At 43.0% G+C, this 21,511-nt stretch overlaps 1 protein-coding gene across 4 annotated transcripts in view; it reads left to right on the top strand.

Moving 5' to 3' along the window:
* LOC143340958 (putative receptor-type tyrosine-protein phosphatase mosPTP-1) overlaps positions 1 to 19,221 on the top strand; it is a 507,138-nt gene extending 487,917 nt beyond the window's left edge. Inside the window, exons 8-22 of one of the 4 annotated variants that reach the window (XM_076763412.1) lie at positions 549 to 749; positions 1,134 to 1,414; positions 1,946 to 2,202; positions 3,604 to 3,875; positions 8,759 to 8,979; positions 9,106 to 9,231; positions 9,507 to 9,679; positions 9,786 to 10,077; positions 10,150 to 10,321; positions 10,405 to 10,529; positions 10,612 to 10,889; positions 10,955 to 11,090; positions 11,235 to 11,661; positions 11,714 to 11,791; positions 12,355 to 19,221. In XM_076763412.1, the coding sequence (XP_076619527.1) occupies positions 549 to 749; positions 1,134 to 1,414; positions 1,946 to 2,202; positions 3,604 to 3,875; positions 8,759 to 8,979; positions 9,106 to 9,231; positions 9,507 to 9,679; positions 9,786 to 10,077; positions 10,150 to 10,321; positions 10,405 to 10,529; positions 10,612 to 10,889; positions 10,955 to 11,090; positions 11,235 to 11,661; positions 11,714 to 11,781 (3,029 nt within the window). In that variant the 3' untranslated portion in view covers positions 11,782 to 11,791; positions 12,355 to 19,221. Of the gene's footprint in view, positions 1 to 548; positions 750 to 1,133; positions 1,415 to 1,945; positions 2,203 to 3,579; positions 3,876 to 8,758; positions 8,980 to 9,105; positions 9,232 to 9,503; positions 9,680 to 9,785; positions 10,078 to 10,149; positions 10,322 to 10,404; positions 10,530 to 10,611; positions 10,890 to 10,954; positions 11,091 to 11,234; positions 11,662 to 11,713; positions 11,792 to 12,354 lie in introns of all 4 variants that reach the window. The other 3 variants (XM_076763411.1, XM_076763410.1, XM_076763408.1) reach the window with 3 other exon arrangements.
* The last annotated feature ends 2,290 nt before the right edge of the window (positions 19,222 to 21,511 follow it).

Raw genomic sequence — 21,511 nt, 5'->3', positions numbered from 1 at the left:
CATCGAGTTAGATCCCTCGTGAAATTAAGCAGTTTCTGCCGCAAAGGTTCTATCGCTATTTTTAAAAATGAACGAGTTATCTGGGTGACCTATCTCGAATGCCCCACCCTGTAGATCTAATGGTCTCATCGCCTGCTAATAGTTATTAACGATCAGACCCGGCTCTGCGGCAGCTTGTTTAGCGGATTAATATTTATAAGGAATTTAGTAACCCCTCCCATTGCCCTTCGACGTGGTTACTATGTAATTCCTTCGTGCTTGGGCTCGATCCATGGATCGACCTCTGTACACTTCCTGCATTCAATCGGTATAGGTTGAATCGCGAGTTGGATTCCGCGTGTTTCACAATCGCATACGCGAATCCGTTCCCTAATTTGTTATATCTAACGGTTGAAATTATCAATTTCAAAATTCCCCACCAAAATACCCAGTTGGATAAACAAATTTTCGAAATTAAATTAAAACTGCACCGAGGAGGAAAGTGATAAAATGTGAAACAATTTTCGATCGTTCGACGCTAATTTTACATAATTATTTCGTTTTTGCAGTGCCAACGAAACCGCTAAATCTCTCGTCTCACGGCATCACGTCCACCACCATCGAGTTATCATGGTCCGAGCCGGAGAACGCCAATGGGATCATTTCCGGTTATCGTGTTTACTATATGCATTCCAACTACACCGACGTCCAGATGTACAAAACCAACGAAAGCGATGGCCCCGTCATCGAGTTTGTCTTGAAACAACTGAGTGAGTACCCTCCCGGGAAACCGTGGCTATCCCCTTGATTAGACCAGCGTTAATAGAAACTGCAACGGCGATATCTGTTTCGAGAATTTGTCTGGCAAACAAATAAGAGAGTGTACAAAGTAGGCTCGTCGATAAGCTGAAACTCTTATCAGACCGCGTTACGTGTTCCAGCTAGATGGCCGTTGCATTCCTAGATAACAAATTGGAATTGGGAATTCGACTAACGGAAGCGTTCGATCTTTATCTTTCGACTTAGAAATTACTTTCCTGTACGCTAAAAGTCTCTCGATAGGAAATCTTTTCTAGCGATTCGATAAATCCTAGTTCCATCGGAGTGTCCCGAAAATTCTAGCTTTTCTCAGACTGACCGAGATTCCTTTACAGATCCCGATACGGAGTACGAAATATGGGTGAAGGTCCACACCTGGAAATTCGAGGGCGAACCATCAGACCACATCACTCGTCGTACGGACATTTCAGGACCAAGCCCGCCGTCGATCTTGAACGTCACTTGCCAAACCGACGACTCGATTTACATCCAATGGGCCAGACCGAACACCTTCTCAGGCTCCATCGACTATTATTTTATCAACTACCGCGTCGAAAACAGCGACCATTACGAGAAAATTGAAGTGCAGGCCGAGAAGAATCACCTGGAGAGCGCGGTACGTTTCCCCCCCTTGTTCCGTCGCGGTGGCTGAGCGTCCAGCTATTACGAACGTGCCCAGCCACGACAGTCATTTTCCACTTTCCGCGTTTTTTTATCTTTTCACTCTGGTTATCTCCCGCCGGAGGAAAGGAATCGGCTTGGAAATATCGCTGGACTTGGGAACTCGAACGCGGAACCTTTCGTTTTCTCGACCAGTCGAGCTTCTCTGGCCTTAGGCGGATCGACTTCCTTCTAATCCGATACCGATACGAGGGAAAGTAGGGTAAAATCGGATAGCAAGTCACAACCGGATACCATTGTTTTTCTAACGTCAGCGATTAGCGGGTTGCTCGTGGCGCTACGACTCTAACAGCTCGCAGAACGTATTCGTTATCGCGTTGAAAAATGTCGAAAATTTCTAACGAAACGATTAGCTTGTTCTAGAAAATATTCCCCTAGGGACCAAATAATTTGCATCATAATCTGTTAGTACCCGGTACTTACTCCTAATCGTTGCTGTTACCAGGAACATTTGATAAATTTGCAGATGATTATACCGAATCTGACAACGAACACCGTCTACGAGATTAAAGTTCGCGGAGGCACGCGAAGCACCATTGACGATCGTGTTATCATCCACGGAGAGAATTCCATTCCCTGCAAAGTACGAGTCACCCGCAACTGCGACAAAATTCCACCATTGTTGCCACACGTCACCAAAGAGTTCAACAGCGGAGTGGTCGCCGGAATGATTTGCGCCTGTCTGGCTGTGATGCTGATCATCACGTCCTTCGTCTTATGGAAGTGAGCATCCGATCATATTTGTTTTTCTCCATTCGTTTTGGTCCTGCATGATACCATTCCCTTTTTTTTTTCGCGATTGACTCGTCAAGACTTTCGACGATCGGTACCAAACTTTCGACAAACAGAATTCGAGCAGAGAGATCAGAATTCTGTAACTTTATCGAGTTATTTTTAATTTCGAAATTACTAGTTTCTAATTTCGTAAATTTAGAGTTTCGCTCGCGGATGTCACTTACACGTGAGAACAGGCATGTCAAACTTATTTTTAACCGAGGACAATTTGCACTTTGCTGTCATGTCGACGGCTGTAGACAGAAATCCATTAAAAGCCACTTTTCAGTGAGTCACACCAGTCGTTAATCGTCGATTACGTGTACAGGCGCGTAGGATTCCGACGAAAATAATAATTTATATGGAAACGAGCAAAGTGATAAAGTATATAATAAAATAATGTTACTGTTCGGTGCAGAAATGGCTCGCGATCGTTTCTAGTCAAATATTTCTTCTTCGAATATATAAAGGGCAGCGTTTGGTATGCGCGAACCTAGCAAAAATCCTAAAAGACCGGACTCTTCGAATTAAATTGACAAAGTCGATCGTCCTCGGGTAATTACGGATCCGCGTAGCAGTCACGAACGAGGTATTAAAAAGCACTCGGCCGGTGCATCGTACGTGCTCAATCTTCTCGGAAGTCATCGCGTGGAGTTCCTTCCAACGGTCTGGTTTCGCGATATTTAGCCTGGCTACGCCCCGTTCGTCGCTAATGGGACAGGAAAACAATAACACGGATGGCAAACAGTCGTTCTAGGTGCTTCTCCGATCCTGGTTCCCCCTCAACCCTTGCCTCCTCCTTCTCCTACGCTAGCGGGAGGCTTATCAGACCCGATAACAGCTGGGGAACGGCGTCGAGGCGCGACATATCTCAGTTGACCGACGGCGTATTCGCGAAGCAGATCGACACGGCGTCTCCGTTCGTCGAAACACGCGTGTCTCGATCTCGAATCTTTTCGAATAGGAGAATACTTTTGGAAGACCAGTGATTAGATCTCTCGAAGGAAACTTGTCGATTCGCGGGTACCGATCGTCGTGGCTTCGTAGATCATGGAACGGACGATGGAAATAGCGTGACGACGGGATGAAGAAGTTCAGCGAATCGTGAGTTCAGGAAATACGTTGTAGAACGCGCAGTCGTGTGTTCCTCGAATTCGTTTATTGCGTTTGCGTTCGGTTTCGACAACGCGAGACGTTGATAAGGAACGTTCGAGTGACTGCGCGTATCGTTGCCCCGCCGCGATAAACGTTTCCCCCCTCCTCTCCTCTGTTACGTTCTCCTTAAGTTTTTTCGTTAAAATGCATGCTTATAGTGAAACTGATCAGGCCTTGCCTGAGGCCAATTTTCAGAAAATGCTTCCACACCGCCTATTACTGTTTGGGCTACCCGCCGCGGAGCGTGCCGACCCTCCAGGAATGGGAGAACACCGAGCAAGATGGAGAACGGACGGCCGTCGTAATTCAGAACTTCGTCGAGCACGTCACCAGCCTCCACGCGGACGGTGACTTCAGATTCAGCAAGGAGTACGATCTGATTCAATCGGAGTCCGGAAAGTTCGCCACGGAGAACTCGGAATGCGTCGAGAACAAAGCGAAGAACCGATATCTGAACGTATTGGCCTGTAAGTACCTCCCGATTCGCTCAACGTTTACAAAGAGAATATTAAAATAAATTTCTATATACTGGAACAATCGCCGCGATTTTCCTTTTCTTCGTCGAGCTTCAACGCGTGGACTTCGGTTAACATTAAACATTCGCTCCGTTTGACCCTGTTTCCGAGTTGCAGCCATTTTCGTAGCCCGACAGTTCTTAATTACAAACTGACAATGAGCCAGTATTCCTAATGGAAGATTAACAAGTCAATCTTATGTCAATTTCTTGAGTAGACAATTGTATGAATTATTGGAGGAAGTTCCATTAGATGCGCGTTGCATGTGGTTTATGCATGACGGTGCATCGGCACGTTTCGGTATCCAAACGGTTCTTGAACGAATTTGCAACAGATGGACAGGTCGTATTATAGTAATTTGTCTTTTTTTTCTTAAACTTGGGCGTGACAGAAAATACGTCTACTTTAATTATTTTACGTTCTGCTATTTTTAGCACACAGAACGAGAGCATACTTAGTACTTTGAGGGCAATACAGTTACAGTTATCGTGTAATAAATTAATATCTTGAGACGCGCGATATTTTCTGACAGAATGGTCTCTTGGCCTGAAACTCTCGTACGCCCAATTACCACGAAGTATTACAGCGTCGAAGTAATTGGATATCAGAATACGAAAATATCGCAGCGGCGGAATACCGAAATAATTTATTTCGATCGGTTTTAAGCTTCGACAGGTCCGCGGTACCGCGCAGCCTCTGTTTTTCTTTCTGTCGGCCCACCGACGCTGGATTCTATTTTAACCAGCACGAGTTTCCCTTTTATCCTCGCGATATACACCGCGTTTTGTTCAATCGGATCTTACGATCCAAATTTCTCATCTACAGCCTAAGAATAAATTTTATTTAGATATTCTCCGGGACACATTTTTCAACGAAGCATTAATTTTTCTCGGTCCTCGCCAACTGTCGCGGAAACAGCGAGCCATCTTCCGCCGAGTCACGATCGAAGCACGCCTCGGTTGAATCGATTATCTTCGCGTAATAAAGCGTGGATTTTTACTCCCCTCCGTCGAGGAGTAACTGGATCGTCTCCGTCGATCTTTCGTCGGTTCGTCATCGCGCGTTTCACCTTCGCCGAGACGGAAACGGAGCTGACACAATGCGACAATTGTAATCGCGCGTATCGGAAGTCTGCAATCGTCGCAACGTCGGCCAAACCTCGCGTGGAAACGGGCCGCCGATGGAGCAGAAATTACGCTAGCGCTCGCTTTCTACTCCGAATGGCACTCGGGGCTTTCGTTTGATTCATGAAACTGGCTGGACCTAAACGATCCTCGAGTCTCGTGAAACTCCGCGCGCCGCGAATCGGGCAAAGTCGTTTCTCGTTTGCCAAGATGAACGTCCCCGGAATCGTAATCGAGAATAAAACGAACGAAAGTAATTACGAAAAAGAAATCTTTTAAATATTTCTATGTAAATATATAATTAACGCAATTCTGCAATTCAACGTATTACGTCGGTGCACTTTCTTTTTCATTTACTCGGTCAAGCGTGTGAACGCAGCTGGTGACTGGAGAAGCGACCAATGAATGCACAATGAGGGTACTCGTGTACTAGTAAATAAACGCAATGGTCTCTATAGTAAAGCAAATGTGGAAGTTCGATGGAATAGAAACGATTAAAATCTGTAAACATTAAAGGGGATAAAATCTGTACACAACGAAAGGTCAACACCAGGAAGTTGAGCTATAGGAAAAGTTATGAACCACACCCAGCATTGTTTGATGCTGTAGGAAATTTAGCTGACATTAAATCGATCACGATCGAGATAGATGAACTGCACGGGACAATATTTTACCATTATACAGGGTGTTCGGCCAACCCTGGGAAAAATTTTAATGGGGGATTCTAGAGGCCAAAATAAGACGAAAATCAAGAATACCAATTTGTTAATGGAGGCGTCGTTAAACAGTTATTAACGTTTAAAGCTCCGACCGTACTGAATTTTTTTCTAGAAAATGCGTAAGATTTCAGGGGTATGTATAATGATCAAAAATGCTTGTAATTGACACCTGCATCTAAAAATAATTTTTTTAGAACGATTTGAAAAATTTTTTTTTCGCCGAAAAATTTCAACACCTATCCGATTTTTTTTCTCGAAAGTGGGTAGGATTTCAGGGGTATGTGTAATGACCAAAAATGATTGCAATTGACCCCCGCGATTGAAAATAATTTTTTTAGAATGATTTGAAATTTTTTTTTTCGTCGAAAAATTAGACACCTTTTCGAATTTTTTTCTAGAAAGTGGGTAGGATTTCGGGGGTATGTCTATTCACCAAAAATGCTTATAATTGACCCCCGCAACCGAAAATAATTTTTTCTGAACGGTTTGAAATTTTTGAATTTAATTGTTAATAACTTTTTAACGAAGCCTCCATGAACAAATTGGTATTCTTGATTTTCGTCTTATTTTGACCTCTAGAATCCTGTATTAAAATTTTTCCCAGGGGTGGCCAAACACCCTGTATAATCGTTTTCGAATACCGAAAGAGGACGATGCAACTAGATGAGTCTAAAAAGACTCGAGAAACTTTAATATTCAAAAAGAGCTCGATATTACAGAGAAAGAAGCCCAATATTGGAAAGTTAATCGCTTCAAATTGTTCTTTAATGGATGTTTACAATGGCTTAGTTAAACATTTCTTTCTAATTTTGTCAAAATTGGTTCTACGTGACGCTTGACCTTACAAGGAATTCGCGAAGAGTTCAACCTTTGAATTTCAATAAGTTCCCCACTTCTGTACTGTAGAATCGGAATATTAGAATTCCATAATACCGGAGCACTGTAATGCTAGATAGCAGACATTCTAGAATACCAGAATACAGGAACCTGTCTCCGTTGACATATTTTAAGTCGACTTTCATTCCACTTTGCATGAGTCATGCTCAAACGGCGCGCGAAAAGTAAACCATATCGAATGAAACGCAGTAATGACGAATTAGCGTTTAGAGTCGCGATAAATCCTCTATTCACTTTCCTAAAATCGACTGTTCAAAATTGCAAGCAAAATAAAAACGTAAAATAAGAAATCAGATAATCAGTCTATCGTGCGTAACTTAAAAAAGAAATAAATGGCTTGAATCGATACAAATTCGAACAACAGATTTCGTTTGTCGATGGAAGGGGGTGGCTTAATTTCTTACAACCCCTTCCCCATTTTGTTCGCCACCGACAAAGGTTTGGATAACGAAATTTCTACCGTATTATCCTGCAACATGTTCGATTTTACAGACTGCATGTAAGCGCGGGCTCCGATGCAATTTATCAGCTGGCTCGTCCAGAGACGAGAAAAGATACTGCTTGACGATTTTCTACCGATAAGATATCGCGAACCGTGGCGATAAGAAGCATCGTAGCCGCGAATTCGACGAACTCGGCTCGAAGTTCGCGATTCTGCGAGCATTCGTCTCGAGCGTTCGCAATGTTATCGGATTAACGAGCAGTTCTCGTTCGTTTTTAATGTGAGTGACCGGCAGCACTCGACAACGAGGTCACAGATGCTTCGTGGCACTGCTCGTTAATGCCTATCAGCGAGAGAAGGAAGAAGGGGAGAGAGAGAGAAAGAGAGATACGCGATCACCTGGTCGAACGAAAAATCTACAATGTCGATCGGTGAATTTTCAAAATTTAATTAATCCCATGAGATACCATCTACCTTGCTCGTAATTAACTTCGTGAAACTTTTATTTATTTTACCAGCAATAATCGTTTAATAACTCGAGAAAGGAATAATGCGAACGAAAAAGTATATACTTGTTTTTCACTCAATTTCCCTTATGGGGAGAATTAACTCTGTTGTAACGATACTGTATAAAATTGAGACAATCTTATCGTAGTACCCACACTACACCGCTAATCGAGTGCTATTCGATAAATAGAATTTTATTCTGTTACATTCTCTGCTATCGTTTATTCCTGCAGTTTTTACTTCGAGTGCGTTTTATCTTGCGTCGAAATTATAAATATCGACGTGTTAATTCGAAGTTGATCGACGAAGAAGTTTAGGGTTTCAGCATCGGCGTTAAAAACACGTGTAAACGATTTCAGCCCGCAGACGGTGATAATGCCAATCGTCTAAAGTTAAGCAAATGTTTTGATGCATACCACGAGCCTCGCAATATTATTTCTGCGAAACGTCTTCGCGGTTTGATCAAAATATTTCGAAAGGTAACAAAATTGACGGTGTTTTTTGAACCTTTTATACTTGTCCAGACATCAGTGTGCGTCGAAAACTCACCCACCCACGATATTTGCTCGCTCCAACCATTGCTTACATCCCTAATTATAAGAAAAGCTTATTTCTACGCCATCTTGAGGAAGCCGTATCGCAAACGTTTCAAGAGCTACAGACAAATCCCTGAATTTACAAACAGAGTATAAAGACTGACACTAATCGACGCTAAGTACTAAGTACCAAACGACTCGATAGCGAGAACGTTTTTTTATCGACCAAAGAGACTCGGTCTTTTCACCAGGCAGTCAGAACAAAAAGTTATCGGTTGAACAGATATAGAACGATGTATATTAAATAACTGATAATTAAATTAAATGACAAAGTGTACGTAAGGTTTAATGCGAGCCAAGAAAGTTTTATGACGGTGCATATCGCAACTACATGTGCTCGGCCTCGTCGACTGGCCTTTTTACATATTTTCAAACCACGAGCAAACATTTGATATATCATTTTACATTGGTACCGAAGTAAATCCTTGATTCGTTCAATTCGAAAGTTGTCGAGCTATTTCGATCGCGTATCACGCAATGCGGATGGTCGCGAAACGAGAACACGTGGCGAGGCGTTAGGATAAAAATCTCTTTCCTTCTGCGTTCGCAGACGACCATACTCGTGTACAGTTACTGGCATGCGGCGGTGGTCCGTCCAAAAAGGGACACGATTACGTGAACGCGAATTACATCGACGGATGGCAGCGTACGCGGGCCTACATCGGCACTCAGGGCCCGCTTCCACCGACATTCGACGGATTCTGGCGCATGGTGTGGGAGCAAAAAGTATCGATCGTCGTGATGATCACTAATCTCGTCGAACGTGGACGCGTAAGTATCGTTTGTCCTTTAAATCTACGCGGGGACTTGATGTTATCTCGTCCCTATCGCTATCGATTGCGCGCGATTAGAACGGGGAACGAGGCGTCGAGGATGAAACTTTTCTTTACTTTGCAGAAAAAATGTGATATGTACTGGCCTAGGACGGGGACCGAGATTTACGGCTACATTCAGGTGACTCTGCTGCGGGAGGACATTATGGCAACGTACACCATTCGTACCCTCCAAATTCGTCATCTGAAGGTTGGTTAATCCACGACAATGGCAATTTTAATTACAGAGAATCATGTGAATAAATTGTGGTACAGTGGGTGTATCTGGATGGCCATAAAAATTGCATTTACAGAATATTTCAGCATGCCATTTTGTATGAAAATGGTTCTATCATCGTCTACAATTTGATATGGTACCGGTAAAAAAAATACTCGTCGAAATTGTCAACAGTCCTCTTAGCTTTCTTTCGATGAATTCTCGAATTAAATAATACCATAGAAAACCGTCTGTCTTAACACAAGCAGGTCAAGAAGAGGAAGAACGGAGTGAACATGGATGAACGCACCGTATGGCAGTATCATTATACCGGTTGGCCCGATCATGGAGTGCCAGAACATCCTTTGCCAGTATTGAGTTTTATCCGAAAATCTTCTAATGCCAATCCTCCGGACGCAGGACCGATCGTTGTTCATTGTAGGTAAGAAAATATGTCGAACTATTTCAATGGTTTACTACGCTACCCCAAAATATGGAAAGTCCCTGCCCTGTTCGAAACACGCATATTGAAACCGATTTTCTTTCAGTGCTGGCGTTGGACGCACCGGTACCTACATCGTCATCGACGCCATGTTGAAGCAAGCCAAGTACAAGAACGAAGTGAACGTATTCGGGTTTCTCAAGCACATCCGTACCCAGCGAAACTTGTTGGTTCAGACCGAGGAGCAGTACGTGTTCATCCATCACGCTTTGCAAGAGGCTATCGAGAGCGGCGAAACGAACATCGACACGAACAAACTGATCACGTATGTCCAGGACATGTTGAATCCCAACAACAAGAACACCGACGCTTGGAACAACCTCGAAGCGCAGTACAAGGTATCTAAGCTACAATTCCATCAGAAAGATGCTTCTTGTCCGTTTTATCGACATTCGAAATCGAATCTCTAGTTGGTGACATCCTGGAAGCCCAAGGAATTTCATCTGGTGTCAGCGATGAAACCGTACAACCTCCACAAGAACCGTAACCAAGATGTGATTTCGGTGGACACTGCTCGCGTCCATTTGACGCCGAAAGCTGGAATCGACGGTAGCGACTACATCAACGCAACATGGATCGCTGGTAAACGATCTGCTCGGTTTCTGATCATCGTTAGATCGACGGTATCGGAGACACAGAACGTAGACGCAAATTCTGATTTTCAGGCTTCCACCGCAATCGCGAATTCATCATCACGCAACACCCAACAGAAGGCACGATCATGGAATTCTGGCACATGATGTGGAACTACAACGCTCAGACTGTGGTCATGTTAACCGAATGCAACGAGGCGAGTATAATACGCTCGATCTTGGCGCGTTAAAATTTTATTTGCCAGCTCTATTCATTTTTCGCGATTTCGTCGTTTTTAGGAGTACCCGGAATTTTGGCCGACCGAGGGCAAAGATCTAGAATCGGAGACGTTCTGCGTACGTTCTTGCGGGATCAAGGAAACCGCCAACGAACTGATCCTGCGCGAGGTGACAGTCCGATCTCTGCAAGACGATTACGAACTGAGTGCCAAAATCGTTCAAGGACAGCGATCACATCCCGGTTTCTGGCCGCACAACACCAATCCGGGATTTCTCGTCAACCAGATCCACGAATTACACAAGGAATATCAAAACGGTCCGATCGTCGTGATGGACAGGTAATTTTACGCGGACTGATGGAATTTCTTTCGACGGAAATGACGTTAATTTTAATTGGATTCAGGCATGGCGGAGTGGAGGCTGCGGTATTCATCTTGCTCACGACTTTGACCAAACAACTTGAATTCGAGAGGAGTGCGGATATCTACATGTTTGCGAAGCTGCTGTACATGAAACGTCCTGGAGTCTTCAGATCGAAGGTTCGATTCGAAATTTTCATTCGATAGCAGTGCAAGGGTTGAGCAAATTTTATTTCTTTCTAGAGTCGTTCTTGGCAAATAAAATTAGCCCACCTCTGTGTCCATTAGTATGCCGAGTTTTCTCAACGTTTCTGTCCTTTGCAGGAGGATTACGCACTGTTATACTATTGTCTGGAATCCATGTTGAAATGGAACAAAAATCACGACAAACCGGATCTGAATTCCATGGCCAACGGCCACGTATCCACGATCATGGATCCGATCGACGTACCGACCTCGTCAATGAAACACATGCAAATGGATTGCGCGCAGAACATAATACGCGAAAACGCTACCGTAGAAGTGAACTCGATGCCCGATTATTCGATTCCGATCCTAATGGACCATACTATGGAGCCGTGCAGCAGCAGAAGCGTCGAGAGTTGCTCCACCCACGTGGGGATCGATCACGAGAAAAACATTGTCGCGAGGCACCGGAACGTCAGCTATCATAACCACCCGGGCAGTGTCTCTGTCATTGTTGACGCAAACGGATACGTCACTAACGGCAACATGCGCGTGCCACCAGAAGGTATGGAGACGAGCTGCAAGATGTTACCTCAATGATGCCTGCTGATGTTCAGTTGCAGTGATTCCTCGAGCCGGCCCGAGCCGCTGTAATCGACCGAGCTCTGGACTGCCCGAAGGGTAAAGCGGATTCTGTGAGTAGTTTGCCCGTTTCACACTAATCTCCCCACGAATTCGATTTCGCTTCAAGGGCTGCAACGAATTTTGTAAACGCAAGTCGACAAAACTGAACGAAAACTGTTCGGTTCGATGGGGGAGGTTCTTTCGAGTCGAACGCTATCTTCTGCTTTGCACGATACCGATTAAATTAGACACGTCAAGCTCAATTTATTCAGAGGATCAATTGTCTACCATCATTTTCTCATGCAGATACGTACAGGTTTCGAAAAAACTAATTTCTACGGGAACAAGTAAATACGGCTAGAAGAGAACCCCGAGAACCCAACGTTTTTCGAGCAGTTTTTCCAAATACACGCCATCAGACTCAACAGACTAAACGTTACGAGGATAGTTTCGAAAACACGCAGCTTCCTCGACACCGACATGGAAAATGATAGACGCGCGATCGCAGATGCCGAAGGACCGAAACACGTAGCTTGACGTTAGATTTAAGAAATTTTGTTCGTCGTCGATATCGCAGCCAGAAGCTGGAGAGTGTTTACTAGCGAACCTTTTTCTCTCTGTATCACCCACACAGGCAACACCGCGAGAAGCTGTAGAATGGACACGTCTTCGCACTAACGGACGATCGGCGACTCGATTCTAGGATCGGCCAGAGAAGGATGCTCTCCCCAGCACGTTCAGTGTAAATATTAATCATTCGTGTTTAATAGCGCGTGCGCGAGAAAAATTCGCGAGAATCGTACGCGTGCACGCGCGCCATTTACGAAATCGCCCGAGGGCCTCGTTCTTAGCGTCGCGCTGGGTGGCAAAAAAAGAAGAAAAGAAATGAGAAAAATGAAGGAGAAAGGAAACAAATAGCAAGAACACTTGTGCTAAGGCACGCCGCCTAAGAGGCCCTCGTTAACGTTGTTTCATCGTGAAAACTGTACGCTCTTCTTCGTTACTTGTATATACACGTGCAAACACACACGTACATAATCACGTATACACGCAAAACAATCTCCACGCACGGCCATACATGGATATATATACATATTACGCGTAATACGTTTTTATAAGTTGGTTCGACCACTTATTTACCAAAGAATCGCTTAATATTCGCTCTCGTTTCGTTTTTAAGTTTCTCTTTTTTTTCTGTGATTATTCGAGCCGCGGATCGATCGATCGAATTCGCGCCGTTCGATCACCCGGATTTAGACGTACGTTCCGGTTGCCGTTTCGAGGCCACCCCCTTTGTTTCTTACCGACGTTCGCGGATACGCGATGTCACCAGGAATTGAAGATCCGTAAGGTCGAGCTCGACCGAACACGACTTTGATAACGAACGAAACCGAAAGTGAAAACGTATAACAAAGTCGTGCGACGTAGACGCTTAACGATTAAATGTAAATCACTGAATGGCTAACTAAAGGAAATCATAAACTCGATCGCTACCAAGTAAAATCTGTGAAAAACTAATAACCGATATAAATGTAAACTTACGTATAATGTCTGTATATGGTTATGCTTCGCGTCTGGGAAATAAGACGTAGAATTTAAATAATTAAATATCTTAATCGATTAATAACAGGTAAGGATTAATTAAGGGAACGCATAACGTCCTAATCGAACGTAAGACGCTCGCGTAACATTCTCATAAACAATTTTTCATGATAAATCACGGTAGTATTCGTATTCCCGCGCGACTTTCGATCCACACCGATCGACCATCGAAGCGCGACAACGAACAAAAACACTAACGGCGACGACAATCTTGAGCGTTCGATAATTAACAGTTATCCGAGCGCGCTCGCGATCGCGCACGATGACGTCGATCGAGCAGCTCAACGGCGAACGCTGTACGAAATTATGTGATCAAACAAAACCTTAATTGTGATACAAAAAAAAAAAAAAAAAAACAGACAAAAGGGAAAATCGACGAAATTAACAAATTCGACGATCGTTCGTACCCCATTTCTTCTGGCCAACGAGTTCCTTTTGCCGCGCGATCATTTTCTATCGACAACATCTTTACGAAGACTGCTCTCATCTAGGATTTTTACGAATATATACGCTAAGTTACAAATTACGTGATAATGGAAACGATAACTGCCTATGAACGCGCACCGGGACAGCTTTAAGAAAAAAAAAAAAACAAACCAACCCACCACGTGTTTTTTACGAGATATTTGTGATCCATGGAACCGTTTTACTGCCATTTACGTATCAACGACGCGACGGGAAACGAATGAATATTTAAAAATCAAAATAAAATACAAAAAAAAAAAAAAGAATATGTGTGTGTGCATGCGTGTAAAAAAAAAAAATAAAAAATACATACGTAAGAAGACGATCTCGACTCGTCCGTTTTAACTCGTATAACGTAATCCTCCTAAACATAATCGCGCGTCTTTCGTCGGGGCCGATCAGCGCGAGGGAACGTACGCGAGCCAGCGATCGGTCGACGTCCTCGACAAATATCAGGATGTTCGACAACGCGCTCGAGTCGGAGGCCCGAACGTCGATTGGCATTTCGCAGGAGCCCGTCGAAACCCGATAAAAGACTCGCCTAAAATTTAAGACTACAATCTAAAATATACTAGGATATTATTGCTCGCGCGTCGAAAAGATAGGAGGCGAATACCGCGCGTATTTCTTGCTAACTTTTGGGAGCGTCGACGAACGTAAGAAACAAAACGACGAGCGCAGGCGGAGACGAAGGGGGTCCTCGAAAAAGACAACGAAAATCGAAGTAAAGATGTTTAGACACGCGTGAGTTCGGTAGAACGGGCGAATGGCGATTCCTCGATCCGAGGCTTCTTCGCTGATCGAGTCGTTAAAAGATCGTGTTTGTTTCCGCGCGGTTTGGATGGAATTTTTATCGGTACGCTTATTCCCTTCGTTTTAAATGTTCGATTTAATAACGAAGCGAACCCCGTTCGGACCCGCGTCCGACGGGTGCTTCTGGCGAATCAGAGAAACCGAGCCGACACGTCCGGCGTCGAGCGTACACCGTCGACGATCGAAACAAAAATCATGTCTTCGATGGCCGCGTCGCTCCTGCCCCGGACGATAATCGCCGAATTGGACGAACCTCGCGGTCAAAGAACAAGCATAATCGACAAACGATCGTCGAGTAAAGAAGCGCGGATACCGTCGTGAAGATCGACGGGACCGCGAAATGCTCGCGCCGGACAGAAACGAAACGATGTTTTCCTTCTCGTGGACAACGAGAGGGTGGGTGCATCTTTAAAGTAGATAATTCCTTTGAACCGATCGAGCCATCGACTCCCTCCCCTTATGAAAAAGAAAGCTAAAGGTGTCTTGTATCGTATATTATATATTATCATGCGTGTACTATCGGTTCCGATGTAATTAGGAATAAATAGGCGCGAATTAAATGACTCGAGAAATCCTATCGTTCGTACAAATTTGCACGCCAAACGTGCGAAGACGTGTCTCTGTCTACACACGAGCCGCAAGTATACGTACATTCACGAATTCATTAACACACACACACACACACACACACCCGTACATAGACACATACGCGCATACACATATACGCACACACGTACACATATGCATACATATATACGTACATATACACGTACCGATACCGACCAGAAAACCTATGGAAAGAAATCAACGACGACGAGCGTTCACGCTCTAGTACAATTCTAGTACCGTTGCGTACGAACTGACTCTTACAGTTTAAGCGAACGATAACGAAATGGTAAAAAAGAAAAATCGCGCGCGAATAATAAAGCATCGTACGCATGATAACAAAATTGAAAAGTATATAAATATAAATACGAAATATAAATATACATATAAATATATATATACATATATATATATATATATATATATATAAATATATAAATATAACTATGAATGCAAATATAAATATAGATATATTATATTCGGGGAGAAAGGAAAATCAGTGTCCGCGGATGGCGGTGATGGATATTTGATTTGATGAGATCTTGGACACGCGAATTCTCTCTGCAGACGGTTTACTTCCGGGGCCTCGATCTTTCTTTCTCCCTGCGATAAACACGACCGAAAATTGTAATCGGCGGCGCTTCGATAAAACACCACTGCGAGATATCGTAACGGGCATGCTTGTACACGCGCACATTTTCGCGAGTTTTCATCGGGCGTCGCGTCGAAATGGACGCCGTGTGATAGTTTGGTGGACAATATGCATGCACCACCATTCCAATCCCTCCTAACGCGCCTTTCAGGCGCAACGAATTTAAAGAAGTTAACGAAAGACGGAGAAAACAACCCTTTCCTCACGCATGCCACGGTACGCCGTGGCGCATGAATGCGATCTGTATTGTATTTCACGATAAGTATATCCGTAAACTCTAAATGTACCTATACGAATATAAGACAGACAAAAAAGTAAAAAAAAAAAAAAATTGAAGATGAACGCGATTCAAGCAGCTGAAGAAAGCCGATCGGTTCTCGAATCCAAGGACCGACTCGGCGCATCGTTTAATAGATGTATAAAATATTATATATAATTAATTCGAGAAGATAACCGATAGGTGTGTATAGAATGATAATTTAGAGTCTAGTCAAAAATAACACAATCGTAATCGAGGACGCACACGTTTCTCGTTTCGTTTATTCATTTGTTTTGCGTTCGACGCGCGACAAACGTCTGTTTCTCGTCGCTCGGCCATCTTGTTGTTTCTCTGTATTCGATGCGTTTGGGTTTTACACGCGTGGACGGGCGAACGCGTGGCTGCGTTTACGGCTGTTCGTTTGCACGGGGGTGCGTTTACAAAAAAGAAAAAAAAGATAATAGAAAATGTCCCGGGTGTGTCGCGCGTTTCTAAGGCGAGTCGCTGTATGCGCGGGTCTGGAACGCGAGCGAGACGATCCCTCTGCGAAGAAATCGAAAGCATCGCACCAACTTTTGTTACGAATAACTCGATTTAGAAATATTCAGTTTAGTGGTTTACTTTTGCGCGAGGGAAATCGCGTCTCGCGCGCGTTTGGTACCAGGTTTGCAGTCGCGCCTCTACAGATAACATACACAGCATCTCCTCTGACTTACTCCCCCTTTTTCGTTACTCCCTTTCCCGTCGAACGCGTATCAATTATCGAGCTCGTGATTGTTGCGTTGCACGTTACACTTCTCCCATACGAATCTTCCGCGTGCTATCGTTGCTCGTTTTCTCGCGAACGGACAGAGAATTTCTTAAAGCTTCGCGATGAACTGACTTGCAGACGCAGCCATCGAGAGTTTAGTTAGCGAACAATTGCTCGACGAGGCCTACACGAGCTGCGCCAATCCGCGAAACGTTCGGGAACAACGAATAACAAAAGAAACGAACAACAGTCGAACGAAATATCATCGGGAAATCGGTACCATCGTTAGCGCGATAGAGTAAACATTTGATCGGGAAATTATCAAAGAAAGTAGCGAGCATATAACGGAAAATGAACGAAAAAAAAAAAAAAAAAGAAGTGACGGAACGATAGTTCGTACTGTTATACGAATATCAACGATTGCTCCGTTCACACGTGGTCGTCTTCGAGTTGAATTTCGTTTTGGACGTGTTTGAGTTTCATTTTTCGAAATGCAAGTATTCGCACAGGCCTACGATAAGAATTCATGTAACGTATCCATGATGTTTTACGTGTACGATTAAATATCGTGTTAATTGTCATTCAATCTAATCAAATCCGATCGCGTAGCGCTCTCGAAACAAGATTATACGTCTTGGTATTAACAACGAGAAGCTTTTTGCGCCCCCCTTTCGAGTGGCGGAACGACTCTCTCGACGCGTTTCGATTCTTCGATTGGCCTAATCTAACGGAACCTACGGGCGTCTCTGATCTCCATCGTGCATCGGAAGCTTCGGATGTCACGCTACTTCCGCCCAGCACAGCGGCATCGTAAACGGAAATGCATCGCATCGCGCGCGAAGAGAGAAACACGAACGAAGAAGATAAAGCGAACAAAAGCGACAGATATATCGTCCGATGCTGAATACGAATCACGCGAATCTCCTTGTTCGCTTCGTGCACAAGTTCCTCCCTCGACTGCTCAGCAACGCAATCGGTCTTTCAATCGAAATGTTACGTGTATACCGATCCTATAGCCCGAACAAATAAGCTGGTCGTTCACGGTCGACGCAACGACTCTGGCTGATTTCAGCTAGAGTGCTGATACGGTACGTTGACCCCGAGCGAACCAGCTAATTTCATCCTCAACGTCGCTGTGTGTATGTGTGTTATCGATGGAAAATATATAGTGTGTGTAATTTATTGTACTTTCTTCGTGGCTACTGGCGAACGTTGCTCGTCAACGTTCTTAGGCCTCTTTAAACTTGTTTATTCTCTCCTGCCTACGATTGCCAAACCCGTAGATCGGTCAACGTTTCGGAAAATGATTCGAGGGAAGCGTGTCGAGTATTCGAAAACGTCAGGTACAACGTGTCGGGGACATAGCGCGTTTTTGGATTACGTTCGCCAGACAGTCTTTCGCTTTGAGAGCTCTCGAGAGTAGGAATCCAGCTGCGAAGTTGCCGCAACCGCGGTTGCGTTACGATCACTATGCGACGTTACAATTCGATGTATAGTACAAAGTATTCGGCGAATCATTGGAAGAACGTAACAGAAACAGGGAACAACCGACGCGTCTCGAGCGATATCGAACTCGCGCGTCGCGGATAGAAAGAATTCGTACGCGCGCCTCGAGATCGATCAGTTGTTGTTGTCACGGGATCCTTTAATCGGAAAGAAAGAAATACGTATGCCCTTTCAGAATTACAGTATCTTGACCAATTAAATACTAAGCTAGCATGGATGTATACACACTGAGATAAATGTTAACCAGTTACCTGCGTAATACTCAATGTTAAGTGTCGAACTAACCCTCGTTCAGGTTTCTTGACGATTGTCCTCGCTCGTGAAACTTCACGGTTTTCTTTCTTCCAATTACGCGAAACGAAACATTGCCAACCGACCGTCTGCCAATCGTTCGAGCGTACTTTTCTTCGTTTATTTTTTTCCGAATTTTTTTTTTTTTCTTTTTTTTTTTTTTTACCGAGAACAAACGAAGTACGAATAATCAAAAGCTAAAAAAAAGGTGCAAAACTTAGAGGAAACGAAGATGATAAACGCAAAAAGGCGAAAAAAAGTTCAGAGACATTCCATTTCTTCTTTTTTAGACGATCAACGAAACGACATTGTTTGACTGCCATACGATGATGCTATTTTACGATAATTTTATAGACGAGAAAACGGGGTTGTCATTTCACGCGACTACCCCGCGTTCGATGCGATTTACACACCACGATTCGATGGAATAATTTCCGTTCTTCTTCTCTCGAAACGAATCCTTACAATCTGTCCTGATAATGCGACTGCATGATACGTATCGATATGCAAAAAAAAAAAAAAAAAAAAAAAAAAAAAAACTATTGTCACAACTAAATATATGTGTGTCTTTTCTTTGTTGTATACGTATCCGCTGTGTAGAAAAGTAGCGAAACCTCGCCCTCCGAATCCACCCCCAAACCCCTCTTTTTCCGATGCGATCAATGTTGCAATCGATATCCAACAAATATGTTGTAGTAATATACTCTTCTTATTATCCAAAAAACTATGACTAGTTATTGCCTCTATCGTGGCACTCACGTCACGATTAAAAGTATTTATTTTATTTTCCTTCCTGTATTTCTTTTCTATCCTCGATGCCCGTCAAAGTTTAGAGGTAAATGTATTAATTGATTTACTACAACTCGATTAGCGGTGAGAGCAGAAACTAAGTATAAATGCACCTTCTCTCTTACAATCTATTTACGTTTCAAGCTCTTTTCGATCTTTATAAATTGGAGCTTGTTTACGTTGTGTACTCGCTTCAGTAAAATTTGTATTTTTCCCTATGGAAGGGACATTGCATAAGTATAATTCTGCAAGATAAGAGAATGATAGAAAAGTTTACAAACTGCCTTTTCGCAAAACACGAACAAGTTTGATAATTTGCCAGAATATGTCTCTTCTGGCAATGAATAGTTGGTTTGACTCCCAGGCTGTTTCACAGATAAGTAACACCAGTCTTCCATTATTAAGCAACAATTTGTATCGATAAATTGTCACTTCTTTCGAAAAGTTCGCGAAAAAAGATTGTTAGGAATTCAAAATTATTCTTATGAAATGTCCAAATCCAAGTATAATAAAAAGTGATATGACTCACCGATCGTTGAACGTGATCGAGAAGTACCTTGATGATGTTGCCCAATGGATGACACTGCGGAAGTCCTCGAAGAAGTCCTCGAAGATGGTCTCTGAATTCATAAATAAAACGATGTAAATATTCTGATCCATTTGACATTAAAGAACACTTTCTGATAATTTTCAAAATTTGATTCTATAAATATTAAGTACGAAGATACTTGCATGTTTCGGTTGTGCAGCATAACCCGATGTTTCTCTTCCGTGATGCACTGACACTAATACCAAAAACAAGCACTTTTCAAATGGAAAAATAAGACTAAAACAAAAACTTCCGACACCACCGAAGATTATAGCTTTTATAATTTACAATTTACGATAAAACACTGACTCTACAGTATGCCCTAAATCTGAATAAGACTCTATTTGAAACCACTGTAATTTGAAAAACAATACAAATATTCTACACAAAAAACTGACTCTAGTGACCGCATTGCACGCGGTTATCAAAATGTCTACACGAAGAGATGATGAAGCTGCAGACGAGTGCTGATGTTTCTTGAATATCTGTAAAAGAAACAGTGTTTTGTTTTAAAGTAAGTATAATTGTTGCACAATAGTTGGGATAAATATACAATTTATCTGAATGGCGAAAGAAATAATTGTTTTGTTACTCTTAAGATTTAGCAGAAATTCGCATCTTTCAAGCAAAGTTTCGACTCATGCGAGCGTCGAGTTGCCTGTTGTTAGGGGTGTTTCAATGAGAAGCATGATTAGATAATTACAACTTATTTTCAAATTAACATTATTTATTCGTCGTTATTGTTCTATAAACCGAACTAGATGAGCTCAGAGATTGGGATCGAAGTCAAAATAAGGTCTAAATTAATCATTTTTCTAATGGATCTTCGAACTGAGTGACTGTAAAGTCATGTATATTTCCGAACCAACAAACAACAATCAATTTAAAGACAGTAAAGATAAAATATATGTACCCATGTCGACTCTGCTCCAGTTGGATGATGTTACCAACAGCCCGTAAACTTTCACGACGCGTTATGGTATCGATAGAACGACGCTGGCGCTCTAATTTCAATCTCCAGCAGAAGCAACGTTTGTTTAAACAAATATGCCCATGTTATAATCAAACGGAAGCTGAACTCGAAATATCTTGCGTAAAATTGATATCAAACCCGAAGATACAGACTCGTAACGATTTACTAGTTTCCCCGATATCGATTGAATTTATAACCAAACGAATAGCAAAGTACTGATACATAGTATTCGTACTCCCAAATCTGCGAATATCGCGATACCTCGCGAAGCCTCAATTAACAAATTGATATTCTTGATTTTCGTCTTATTTTGGCTGTTAGAGTCTCCCATTAAAATTTTTCCCAGAGGTGGCCAAACACCCTGTACATACTGATTAGTACACCTAATTCATCGATTATCGATTTTTCCCTAAATAGTTTCCGTAGATTGGAATGTACAGAATCGAAAAACCCTCCTGTGGGGTTTATTGGTTTCTTCTTTTTTGTGGGCGAACA

The sequence above is a fragment of the Colletes latitarsis genome, chromosome 4 (assembly GCF_051014445.1).
Source record: "Colletes latitarsis isolate SP2378_abdomen chromosome 4, iyColLati1, whole genome shotgun sequence".
NCBI lineage: Eukaryota > Metazoa > Arthropoda > Insecta > Hymenoptera > Colletidae > Colletes > Colletes latitarsis.
Note: the sequence above shows the minus strand (reverse complement) of the source record. Positions and strands in the feature narration are given on the sequence as shown.